The 13,867-nt window shown below is 41.4% G+C and overlaps 1 protein-coding gene across 6 annotated transcripts in view; it reads left to right on the forward strand.

Moving 5' to 3' along the window:
- TRPS1 (transcriptional repressor GATA binding 1) overlaps window positions 1–13,867 on the forward strand; it is a 237,360-nt gene that overhangs the window by 61,178 nt on the left and 162,315 nt on the right. For 3 of the 6 annotated variants that reach the window (XM_028736258.2, XM_028736264.2, XM_028736259.2), the window contains exons 2-3: window positions 2,887–3,060; window positions 4,698–5,626. In XM_028736258.2, the coding sequence (XP_028592091.2) occupies window positions 3,024–3,060; window positions 4,698–5,626 (966 nt within the window). In that variant the 5' untranslated portion in view covers window positions 2,887–3,023. The remainder of the gene's footprint in view (window positions 1–2,886; window positions 3,061–4,697; window positions 5,627–13,867) is intronic. The other 3 variants (XM_028736263.2, XM_028736262.2, XM_028736261.2) reach the window with 2 other exon arrangements.

Consider the following 13,867-nt stretch of genomic DNA (forward strand, 5'->3'; position numbering starts at 1 on the left):
GGCAGTGTGGGATCTAGCCCAAGTCCTATTTAAATGAGTGCTCACTATTCCAAAGCTACACTAAAGAAGTATGTGATTAATTTTTTCCTAACTTTGCATAAGCTTAATGTAAAAAAAAGAAGAAGTTTGTGATCCTCTAGCAGGTATTTCTCTCCTCTGGAGGGAGAATAATATGAAATTACACCTTGGTTGCTTTGTTTTAACATGAAGCTGACTCCTACACCCTCTGCCAGATTCAGTAGGCTGAAAATAATTTTGGTTCCAGTTGTTATAATAACATTGCACCATATAAAGCCGTTTCATCAGATGATCTCAAAGTTCTCTGCAGTCTATTAATTAATTAAAGTTTACTCCCTAGAGTGGTAGGAAAGTATTAATAGGTATGCATTATGTAGAGCCTCTGAGAACTCAGTTCAGTGGCGGCGGCTGCATTGTTCTTGTCTTGCCCCAGTGAGATTTGGACTTGCATCGCTCCGTATCTATGAAAAATCTCAGGAAAATTAGGAGAACTTGGCTTGCAGTTAGTTGAAACCATTTGCACCTCTTTAGTCGGTGTGCCTACACTTTAATATCACTATGTGCCTTGTCTTGGACTTATGATAGTGAACCCCACCCACTTAGAATTTGCAGTGACATTACTTTGCACCATGAACCGCGCTTGCAGTCCAGCTAGGTTTCTTGCCATTGCTACGCAGCATAACGTTTATGTAGCTTTCCAGGTGCGAAGGGCCTCTAGCTAAGGAATTCAGCATGGTGTATGTTGAGGAAGGGAAGGATGACGTAATGCATAGCTAGTGACTTGCTACTTCCAACTTGAGATACACATGTTATTTCCATGTATTGTGGCATTGAAACTTTAGGTTTCTATGTAACCTTAGCCACCTTATTTTTCGCTCTATAAGACGCACCAGACCACAAGACGCACCTAGTTTTTGGAGGAGGAAAACAAGAAAAAAAATATTCTGAATCTCAGAAGCCAGAACAACAAGAGGGATCGCGGCGCAGTGAAAGCAGCAATCCCTCTTGCTGTTCTGGCTTCTGTGATAGCTGCGCAGCCTGCATTCGCTCCATAAGATGCACACACATTTCCCCTTACTTTTTAGGAGGGAAAAAGTGAGTCTTATAGAGCAAAAAATACGGTAATTTTGGAGGAGCTTGGTAGGTTGCACTAGAGCTGAACTGAATTTTTGTGAGGCTTTACTTGTTCTTTTCTATTAACATAGCCTCTGATATTGGTTACTGATCTGGAGCTAGATGGTCCTTCATCACTGTGTTCCACTGAGTTTGTAGTATTCTAGTATTGTGCAACGTAAATAATAGAACTGGGTGGCCAGAAAATGAGAACTAGTGGTGTAGTGGTTAAGAGCGGTAGTCTCGTAATCTGGGGAACCGGGTTTGCGTCTCCGCTCCTCCACATGCAGCTGCTGGGTGACCTTGGGCCAGTCACACTTCTTTGAAGTCTCTCAGCCTCACTCACCTCACAGAGTGTTTGTTGTGGGGGAGGAAGGGAAAGGAGATTGTTAGCCGCTTTGAGACTCCTTAAAAGGGAGTGAAAGGCGGGATATCAAATCCAAACTCCTCTTCTTCTTCTTCTTCTTCAGGTAATGAACCACTTGCCATTGCTTTTGAGCAATTTTCTTCCATGAAATCTAGAACTAATTCCTAGAGCTGTTGGAGTTTTACTGCGCGACGTGCCCACTTGCTTTCAAAAATGAGTTTCACATAACTTTGTGAAAGATTATCAGCGTTGTTAGGGGCCGTTGCTTGGGAAATTATACAGCATTTGACTGGACCAGATGACAGAACATCACTTGGTGCTACAAGCTTTCCCATTCCATCCTACACATGACTATGCTTCTTTGCTACTAGGCAGACCATAGGAACAATTCCTTCCTTTCTCCATTGGTCTGAGTGACTCCCAAGACTGTATTCTGACACCTGAGTTGCATTTGGTTTATCTTAGCGTCACACATGGTCAGGTTTGGATATAAAATGGGTCTGGAGGGTTAATTTTTAACGCATAAAAGGAGCGGGCAGATAATGAGAAAATAACTAGCCCCTAGTCTAACTTACCTTTCCGTGTTCCACTGTTTTAATACCAAAGCTGTCTCACTTCCGGTCTTAGAGCTGAGCTCTAGGATTTTGGGGGATTGTTAAAGACGTGGAATGCATTCATTTTAGTGCTTAAAAGTCTTTTATCTGTTTTGTAGCTGACTTGATAAGCATATGTGTAATAAATATGTATATGCCTGGCTGTATTGTTTAAAAAAGTACTATTAACTCTCCAGAAAGGACTACCCTTACTACAAATCTATCCTAGACATCAGTTGTGTGTGTGTGTGTGTGTGTGTGTGTGTGTGTGTGTGTGTAGGTAAGTAAGTAAGCTGAAGAGAGTAGCTTTTCTGATTGTGGTACACTGGGAGATCCCATCAGGGTCTATCATGTCACAGGGTGAGTGGGGCTGATACAGGAGGGATTGGGGTTGGAGTTTGAGAAGCAAAAGAGAAGTATTGTGATTTTGTGATGTAGTTATTGGAAGGTAGTAGTGATGCTTCAATTTTGAATTAAGCTATGGCACTAAAGTTTCCTGATACTGCCCTCTTGATGGGCCAAAATTGGTTGCCATACAGCTGGATACCTACAAAATATTGGGATCAGAATTTGCGAGAATGTCTATGCAAGAAGGAGTGCATATGGAAAAGGACAAAGCATGCTGAATGCTGTGTATTTTTCTAAACTGAGAACTGTTTGCCGCAGCCACCATTTGCTGTAGTAGATCTAATGCTGCATAGAAAGCAGACATAATCATGTTTTTAAGTAAGGAAAAACCCCAACTGATCGTGAATGCATAATTTAGGAAGGAAATCTTTTTTCTTTCTTTTGCAGATGTGCAGATCAGCTCTCAAAATGTCTTCTGTGTCTTCCGTGTACCTCCTAAGCCAGTTGCGTTAGCCCTCCTGCTAGCTGACTAATAGAATTAATAACTGTAAAAGCAAAAAAACAAAAAAGCATTCTAGAGCCACATGCCTTATGAAGTCAATGCTGGGTATGATTTTAAAAGTATGTAATCTATTTTTTTTTTCCAAGTGGAAATGTTAACTGGAAAACTTCTTGGCACGCTATAAAGCATTGTGCAATCTGTTATTTGTCTTACAGATAATAATTGCAGAATGCTTATATGCTTTCTCTGTATTCTCACTCTGTCTAACATGACTTGCCAGTAGATAGTTTCTTCCATTTAGAAGTACTGCAAATGGGCTTTTATTTAGATAATATGTCTTTTTGAAAAATGATATTGATAGTGTACAAGCCAGAGGAAAAGCATATCTTTCTTTAAGGGTAGAGTATCATAGATACAGTCCAATGAAACTGAAGTTTTTAGGAGAAAAAAATAATAGGAGGGGGTGGTGGAAGGGTGATGCGCCTAATATTAGCTTCACAAATTCTTCTTCTCATACGAAAATATTGGCAATTATTTTGAGATTTTAGTAAGGGTGGGGGGAACTTCAAAAAAGCTTTTGTGTATTTTGCCTCACCCAGCCCATGGCCCAGCCATCTGTTTCAGCTCTTCCTAAGCTCCCTTCTTCTCAAATCACATTGGGATGATGGTACCCAAGGGGTGTGGCTAGCTTCAGAAATCCAGTATAGATCAGGAGGTATCTTCAGCAAGGCGATATTCAGCCCACCCAGTTATTGAACAATGTGGTGGTACTGTGCTTACCATAAAATCCTCTTTCTTTGTAGGGGTTGACTCATTTCCCCCGTTTTGAGACCCTAGGCCGGCCAACGTGGTGCCCTTCAGATATTGTCAGACTACACTTCCCATCATCCATAACCAATGGCCATGCTGGTTGAGGGTGATGGGAGCTGGAGTCCAGCAACATCTGGAAGGGAGCACTACGTTGGCTACGCCTGCTCTAGCCAGTAAAGTTATAACATTTTACAGTACTGTAAAATTATAGCATGGAAGTTACTGATAAGTATAAGATTCTCATTCGAACATTATGTTTGCTTGATAACTATGAGATTAGACCCAGACCATGCAAAATATGAAAGAGTGCATAGTTTATTGTTTGTTTTAAGAAATTCTGGATCTCTTATGTGAGCAACACTCATCTCAAAACATAGCTCATATAGCCTATAGTAGCATATATATTTTTCAGTTCTATATCTGTTTTCACAATTAAGGGGCTTTCTTATCTTAAAGCAAAGAGTGGCATAGGGTTCAGCAGTAGGAAGGGAGGAGCCAATGCCACCCCCCCAAAAAAAATCTGGTGTGTGTGAGTGCATGCATGTGTGAGGCTAAATACTGATCTCAGTATGACACATCAATAATTATTTATTCTAATAAGAATTTTTTTAAAAAAGAATTTAGCATGGCATTACTGGGATTCTTTTACAGAGATGTCAAGCTACTAACTGATGCACAGAACTGGAGATTACCAGTGATATTTTAAAATTTATTTAAATTACATTTTGAAATGTTGCTATTTCTGTAAGATTTAAGTCAAAATGAGTGTGCCAGCATTGTAACTGTGCCCAAGTAAGTGTGCCACTGATAGTATCCAGTGTTTTATAAAAGCTTGCGGGTATTTTGTATCTGGCAGAAACTGCACCTTTATGTTTAAGGGTGAGGGGTGTCATAAATTGACTGCGTAGTTTAAGCAGTCTAATTGTTTTTCTTTTTCTGCTTTCAGATATGGTCCGGAAAAAGAACCCCCCTCTAAGAAACGTTGCTAGTGAAGGTGAACCCGAGACTCTCAAGTCGCCGGGTCCTGAAAGTGACACTGTTGAAAGGCAACGAGAATTTTCTGCCGGTCCGATGCAAGGGAACACTGAGCAGAGTGAGGCTGCGGAGCAAACTGACAAGGAGGGGTTTTGCACGCATGTCCCAGAGTCATCTCCCAGCACTAAAAAGGACTTTAAAAGCTCCGCAGCAAGCGAAAAGGCTGGCTTTAATTATGAAAGCCACAATAAGGGAGGAAATGTTCCATCCTTCCCTCATGATGAGGTGACAGACAGAAATATGCAGGGCTTCTCATCTCCAGCTGTTGGGGGAATCTCAGAGTCCTTGAAGTCTCCTCTCAGATCAGATGCAGATGACACCCAAGATGTGATCTGCACCCCGCCAGGAGATCTGTCGGAGAAAAGCGATGAGCATCGCACATCACCAAAATCTACGGACGAAACAGTGCATGTGCAAAGTGGTCAAGCCGAGGGCCGGGGTTCGAGCCCGGGTTCGGTGGCCTCAAAAAACCCACAAGTGCCTTCAGATGGGGACGCAAGGCCAAGCAAATTGAAAGCAGATTTGCTGGCAAACGAGAACCCTGATATGGCGCCTCTGTCTCCAGAGCTTCAGGACTTCAAATGCAACATCTGTGGCTATGGTTACTATGGGAATGACCCCACAGATCTCATCAAACACTTCCGCAAGTACCACCTCGGGCTGCACAACCGCACCAGGCAGGATGCTGAGCTTGACACTAAAATTTTGGCTCTCCACAACATGGTGCAGTTCAGCCACTCCAAAGACTTCCAGAAAGTCAATTGTTCTGTGCTGTCAGGGGTCCTGCAGGATATCAATTCCCAAAGGCCTGTCCTGCTAAACGGGACTTATGATGTGCAGGTTTGTATCTCGTACTTCCATACCTCCCTGTGCGCTTCTTAACAAGAAAAACATGGGGACACAATTTTAAGCCTGCGTAATGAATCTCATGTGAGCTGCTACAGCCACATCAATGCCACTTAAGTTACTGCTTTTCAAGTTTGGTCTGCATGAATTCATCGTTCATTTCACACATTATTCAGAAGCAGACTTAGGTTTAGCACTAAGTGTGTACCTAACAAGAAGCTGCTCAGTGAGTGACTCCATGGTTAAGTTTGGATATAATGCTAAGCCACAGTTTCACTTTACAAAAGTGAGCTGCTTGACTAATTACTTTACCTCTTCTGGTGTGTACCAGAGGAGGAGATCGGAAGCACCTAGGCCCTGATATAAAGTAAGTAGAGTTTGTTGTTACTCCCAAAATGAGCTAAACTGTGGTTAGTTTGTAAACAGCCATGATAAAAAAGGCATTTTGATTTGGGCTTGTTTCAATAAACTGTAGTCTAAATTAACTACAGTTTGTCCTTATTGGATGAAACAGAAATTAAAAGGGAAAAGACCTTTAGGTGCACAGAAAAGGGTTTATTAGGCCCAGCATACAAATTCTTCTTTGGGGCACTCCTAATAGTTATTTATCTGATTTGTAAAATGCTGTTTAAGCTTGCTGGAGGAAGAGAGCAGAGGAAGAAGCTTTCGAACCTAAGGCCTTAGCATTCTCATCCCCATAACAGTATACTGCGGTTTAATGTTATGTTCAAGCCAGGTCACATGTTTGCAAAAACTTGCTTGCTGCATTAGCACATTAAATTTTTAATTCTCTGCTTAACTGAGTCGGGGATAGTACATTTTAAGTTAGTCAGGACTGAATCCCAGATGAATCAGATCAGATAGTGATGACTTTCCATTTGGTTTCAATGGGACTCAGTCATGACTAACTATTCCTGGATTCAGGGCTCATAGTAATGGGTAATGACTGAAGGAATCTTCAAATCATGCTTCCCTTAAGGATAGGGCTGCTCATATTATTTGGTGGTGAAAGTATCCAAATTCCTCAAGATAAATTATGTAAACAGATGCAGTGCAGAGAATCACAGAGTTTGGAAGGTATCACAAGGGCTCAGCTAGTCCAATCCCCTGCAATTCAGGAACCTTTTTACCCAATGTAGGGCTGGAACCCATGACCATGAGATTAAGAGTCTCATGCTCTTATTGGATGAGCTATCCTGCTTGGTTTGATGGGTCATAGAAAAATATCTAGTCCAGCCTCTCGCTCAATGCACAATCTATTGCGCAGTATGATGCAGGGCTTCTTACATTGCATTCTGCGTCTGATAGTTGATTTTGATTTTTTTACGGGGCGGGGGGAGAACTTAGAACAGGCATGGGCAAACTCTGGCCCTCCAGATGTTTGGGACTACAATTCCCACCATCCCTAGCTAATAGGACCAGTGGTCAGGGTTGATGGGAATTGCAGTCCCAAACATCTGGAGGGCCGGAGTTTGCCTATGCCTAGAAGCCATAAATTTGTATCCAATGCTAGTTCTACTCAGAGCAGATCTATTTAAATCAATGAACCTTTGTTAGCCATATCTATTAACTTCAATGGGCCTACTCTGAGTAGGACTAGCATTGGATACAGTCCGGAATCAAGAGGGTGGTATGATAGGGCTCCTTAGCCCTTCTTCCAACCATGGAATGGGGAAAATGTGGCTCTCCATATGTCTCTGGACTACGACTCTGGACTAGCACTATGATGGGGCCCCAGACGATTTGTGGGATAGCAACAGTTGTCAGGTCAACCTCTTGCCTGGTATAAATGGGCCTTTTGTGGTATGGACTTGATGGGGTCATGATTGTACCCTTATGTGGCACCCTAATGGTTGCTGGCCCAACTCTTGTCTTTCTTGCATAGATATAATAATCTGTGTGGTAGGATGGGTATGGGGAGGCTTAGGGATGCTTAAATGGCAGACAGCCAAATGTGCCATGGCTTTATCGGCAAGGGAATGGGATGTGCCTTCAGCAGTTTCGGCATGTGAGTCTCGCTTCGTGCCATGTGATTCTAAAAATGGGAAACATGCAGGTTTGGTAGATCATATCTTGGGGGAAATACAGTCCTATGGGAAATAACTCTCTTGAAATAATGTAGCAGAAAATTAGTATCTGGATTATTTTAAATGAACAATCTGATCTCTGCTGGTTGCTGGAAGCCATGGCTTTTCTTATTGATTTTTGATGGAGCAAGGAACATTAAGTCTTGAGGACAAGGAGTGTAACTGATCTGGTGCCAGGCCTATAAGGCTTACATTTCCGGACAACAGAAAGCCATCTGAGCATTATGAGAGTAATATTCCATAATAAATCCTAGCACACTTCATCATCATAGTAGTATGCATGGAGAAGCAGGCCTGTATTTTTTCTTAGGCACTGTGTCTATTCTTTTCAGTTTTGCTTCTGCATACTCTGCAGGGTATGTTATGGGTGGAGGTGGGTGGTGCATAATTCCGTAAGTTATGTACTCTGCAACTTTATACTAATTTGCCTAAATTCCCAGCTGAATTCCTCTCATCTCCAGACACTGTGCCTGGCTGGAGTCTCCACATGTCACAATGAGGTTTTTAATTTTCATTGCGCTGGCTTTGCCTTAGAATTCTGTTATCATTCACAACCACCTTGTTATGTAGGCTAATAATAAATATTATTTTGCCATCATGGTACAGTGTGTGGCTTTCTGCTCTTCCACCATGTACCCTTTAATGCTTTTTAAAAAGGGTTTTGTTTTTGTTTAAATGGCATTCCCTCTCCAGTAAGCAGGACAAAAGAGAGCACGTATCGCTAACCACAAATGAAGCAGTCCAATTAAGTGCAGTCAGGCCAGTTGGAAACAATAATACAAATTTACTAATTTATTAGTGACAAAATTAAATGATCTTCTACCTGGTACTTTATCTAGAGATAGTTTTATTATAAATAATGAGCACTATTTTTTCTCAGTTAGACTCAATCACGCCACATCCTCCCCAACTACTTTACTTTTTTGGGTCTGGATGTTTGCTGTCTAAATGGCATAATTTGGTTAAAGAGAAACCTCACCAATAGTGATATAATTAAAGTCACATATTTCACAGACATTTCACTAAAAACATCAAAGTAATATAGAAAACTTGAATTTTTGCTTGCTGGAAACTTCAGGTTAATTCTATAAAGCCCGTTGAATTAATCTATTGCGTCTTTTGACAGTTTCAGTTCTGTAGAAAAAGGCTGGCTCTGTTTGTAGCTTGTTAAAACTGCAATGTGACACACATTTGGTTTATTTCAGCACCTGATGACAGGGCTGTAGGGAGATTCTGTGAACCCTTTCACAAGAATTTATCCTGTAAAGGTTTCTTATGAAATGACTGTCTGGAATATCTGCTGGGTTGCAAAAACTGCTAGTACTCTTGCAAGTAACGTGCAAAACAAATAATAAGCTAAACCTATGGCTTGTAAATAATATTGGCATGATGTGTTAAACAAGACACAGCAGTTTTTAATTACAGTGATAGTTCCTGGGAATGCCAATATTTAATGATGGATCCAGCAGTAAAGATGGTAGGAACGTATGATTAAGGGGCACAGAAACATTAACCTCCGAGCAGGCATAATGGTGTGAACATTAACTGGGAGATGTGGGCAATCCAGAAACTGATTCTGTGTTTCTTTAGAACGTAGTATTTAACTAACTGACTCAGGCTTTCAAAAAGATTGTGATAGTCAATATACAGGAATTTGATTTTTTTTTTTTTTTTTTTTAGCATTCTCTTACATCTTCCTAACAGTGATATTGTTAGGTTCTTTGTTATTTACGGGCAAGTTTGTTCTTGATTAGATTGGACGGGATGCTTTTTCTGGGCGGCATTTTCTGAAATAAACCAGATGTGCGTGATATCTCAGATTGAACAAATAGAACTAGAAATAAAACAGATCAATGAAGACCGTACTCGTTTAATAAGGCTTGGCAACAAAATGCTGTAAGGAAGACAAAAAAGGGGTAGGAAACAGCACACAGATAATCTAGTTAAGATCAGTTCTTTCCTCCAACCAGAAATATAGTCTAAAATAGACCAGACACTCCTATACGAAGCTAGTAATTATTTGATAGAAACAGTTGGCTCTGGAATCTTCTTTCATTCGTGTGTGTGTGTGTGTGTGTGTGTGTGTGTGTGTATATATATATATATACATATATATATGCATGCTAACTTTTCCTGGTGAGTTTGGGGGAAAAGAGCATTAAATATTCACTCATTCCAAATGTTAGACTTCACCACTTGTGCATACACCAGATGTTGATGCCAAACATGTAAGAAGATAAATAACTGATTAATATTTTCATGCTTCGCAGTAAATACTGAACAGATTTTATAAACATGCAGTAAAAGGATTGCTGAAATTCCCTCCAGTGCCCACACATTTGTCTTGCGACCTTGCCTATTCTGGAAGTTCTTTCCACCCCCACTTCAACGCTGTTTCATTTGAAATGGATTGCGATTCAGTAACTCCCAGTCTTGGGGGAGGAATAACTAAAGCTTCAAACTTGAGCATGCTTAACGAATGGTAGAACTTAATTACTAGTATATTTAATGCTTCTAATTTATATGTTGCATTTCAAGTGTCACTTACTTCATCTTAATGCTTTTCCCAACAACCTGGACAATGTCATTACTTCCATATTGTAGATGGAGGCTGACATCGAAGAGATGGGATTAAATAAGGGTACCTAATTAAATTTTGGTTGTTGTGAGATGTAAATGATGGACGTCTGTCTCATAGCTCACACGCTTTAACTAGCACACTACAGAAGCTTCTGTGTGTCTAGTAATATATGGATATACTTATTCACTTAAAGTATTCGTATCCTGCTCTTTAGCCAGAAAAGGCCCCCAGGCTTGCAGTCTAAAAGACATGACACAATAGGAATAGGCATTCGGAAGGGGGGTGGGATGCCACCAACAAGGCTGCCCCTAAGTGCTCTCTCCAGCATTGAGGTCTAGAGTGCACATTTGGATAAGGAAGCAAACAGCAGTTAGAATACAAGTAACACAAATCTGATAGTGAGGTCAGTATATAAGCACTATAGCATGTGCTTATCATGGCAGTGAATTGCATATCCAAACAGCTACCATCAGTGCTTTTCAGAGTGCTTAAAGGACAAGTGTGTTCTGGTCACAGACAGTAACATCTGAACCACCTGTCACCTGCTCGGACATATTTGCTTAGCGGGTGGCGCTGCGGGTTAAACCACAGAGCCCAGGACCTGCCGTTCAGAAGGTCGGCGGTTCAAATCCCCGCGACGGGGTGAGCTCCCGTTGCTTGGTCCCTGCTCCTGCCAACCTAGCACGTCAAAGTGCAAGTAGATAAATAGGGACCGCTCTGGCGGGAAGGTAAATGGCGTTTCCGTGCACTGCTCTGGTTCGCCAGAAGTCGCTTAGTCATGCTGGCCACATGACCCGGAAGCTGTACGCTGGCTCCCTCGGCCAATAAAGCGAGATGAGCGCCGCAACCCCAGAGTCGGTCACGATTGGACCTAATGGTCAGGGGTCCCTTACCTTTATGAAGATACAATTGCTTGCCTCCACTTCAGCCTTGGTGGCGCTAGTGGTTATGATTTCAGAGGAGGTCCAAAGAACTGACTGACCCTTTTTGGAAGGATCAGTTTCAGTTAATGTAGCCTGTAGATGTGGACAAGAAGCTTGAGTGAATATGACCAACTACTTGACCCTTGCTCTTCATGGCTGCTTACAGCTAGCTGGAGGGATTTGGCGGAGTAGGTCCAGTGGGTAGTTAATGTCTCATTGTAGGGAAGGGTGTGGTCCCCACTACTTTGAAAGAGGAAGTGATGCATCCCCTTCTTAGGAGGAAATGAATTCCACAGGGCTACATGATCCATAATGAACCAATTGGCTAATCAAGATTTATATGTTCTCCCGGGGTTATGGCAGTCTGGGCTTAAATCTGCTCTGAATCATGGGGTAGTATTATGTTGTAGTACTGAAATGATTGTATGGTTGTGTTGATTTTGTGATATTTTATTTGCTGTACTGTTTAAATGCTTTATTGTTTTAATGAAATGTTTTTACTAACTACAGTGAAACCATTTTGTGGACACTTTGTGATGGAAAGTGGTATATAAATGTTGATTATACATTTTTTTTTAAAAAAAAACTGCATAAAAACAGTCTTGGCAGTGAAAAAACATTCTACAATGAAGGTCTACCATGTAAAAATCATATTCCCAGTGAGACAAATACTTTCCAGAACGGGGAAGTTTAGACCAGTCAGTGACAAACTGTGAAGGATGGTGTGCAGTGGAGCTCATGAACTAAGTTAATTCCACAATCTGAGTGTAGCCACTGAGAAGGTGGTCTTTTGTCCTGACCGATTGTGCCTCAGCCATGGATGGGACATGGAGATTTGATCGAGATTTATGTGCCCTAGAATTTACCCTGAACTATCTGCAGTGCACAGAGGTTCCTTCAAACTATCCTGAAAAAATGTTCCCTTGAAGGTTGAATGTTTTTCTTCATTAGTTTATGAAAAAAAGAACAATTAACATCTGGACTATACTTTCAGTAATGTAATCTATCATCTTCAATTTCTACATTGTTCTGTAAACTTGGACCACAATCCATATACCTTCTAATGGTGTGTGCCTTGTGGCTTTCATGCTTGATGGCAGCCACTCCTCAAAGTGCACCACACATTGCATTTCGGATGTTGTTGCATTTCAGATTGCAATGTTTGGGGTGGAAAAAAAGGATTGCTAAAAGTAATAAAAAAGTATAATAATAATTTATTATTTATACCCCGCCCATCTGGCTGGGTTTCCCCAGCCACTCTGTGCGGCTTCCAACAAAATATTAAAATACAATAATCTATTAAACTTTAAAAGCTTCTCTAAACAGGACTGCCTTCAGATGTCTTCTAAATGTCAGGTGGTTGTTTATTTCCTTGACATCTGATGGGAGGGCGTTCCACAGGGCGGGCGCCACCACCGAGAAGGCCCTCTGCCTGGTTCCCTGTAACTTGGCTTCTCGCAGCGAGGGAACTGCCAAAAGGCCCTCGGCGCTGGACCTCAGTATCTGGGCAGAACGATGGGGGTGGATACTGAGTATACTGAGTCAGCATCAACTCTAGATTATAAGCCCCTATTTATGAATTTGATGGTCATTTTCAAATTTAATGACCGTGCACTTCAAGTAGAGACTATATGCAAAATTGTTTCCTTGTGGTGTTGCCAAGACATCTTTTTTGTTTTGATCTGTTAATTAGGACTTGCCTATTAATTTATCAGCTAATTAAGGATTTACATACTGATTTCAGGTATATAGCCTCCCAGCCATTATCTGCATTCGGGTGCTGTATTTCCTTGACTCACTTCCATAGGAACCAAAATACGTTGTCACATTTGTCGAAATATGAATCTCATTTGCAAGCTGGATGCAAACTTATTTCTGAAACTCATTAGCCTCTTGATTTGTTTCTCTGTCATGGTCTGCAGCATCAGTCGTAAGAAGCTTGGCAGCCTCCGGGTACTGATTTATACAGATCCAGTTTCCAAGGAACAGCCAAGATCGATCCTTCTCCCCCTCTCCTCTTCTTCTTCTCTCCCTTTTCATTTCAAAGATTAACATTGAGTAAAAATACTTAACATTGTTTAGAATGGAACAAATTCCTTTTGGCCACCATCCTGCTTTGAGTTTTTATAGCGGTGGACCTGCAGGGTATATGGCACTTGGCGTGGATGCAGGAATTCGTTCACATGAAATAATTGTAGGATTGGGGTCTTTGTTTGAAAGTTTTAACAGACCAACCCTGGAAAGATGTTTACATCAGGGTGGAATAAGCATGAACCTAATTGGAGGGTTTAATATGCATGAACCTAATTGGAGGGGCTGAGAGCAGAGTAAGAGTTTCACTACTTTCCCCTTCCTCTGTAATGTTTCAGTGGATGGTAACATCTTGTACATTCACTCTGATTTATCTATATTAACAACACCCCATTATTCTGGGCTAGCTAATCTGATATAGATTCTATTTTGATTCCATATTCAAAGCACTGCTGTAATCTAGAGGGACGCGGGTGGCGCTGTGGGTTAAACCACAGAACCTAGGACTTGCTGATCAGAAGGTTGGCGGTTCGAATCCCCGCGACGGGGTGAGCTCCTGTTGCTCGGTCCCTGCTCCTGCCAACCTAGCAGTTCGAAAGCACGTCAAAGTGCA

Source organism: Podarcis muralis, chromosome 8 (assembly GCF_964188315.1).
Source record: "Podarcis muralis chromosome 8, rPodMur119.hap1.1, whole genome shotgun sequence".
NCBI lineage: Eukaryota > Metazoa > Chordata > Lepidosauria > Squamata > Lacertidae > Podarcis > Podarcis muralis.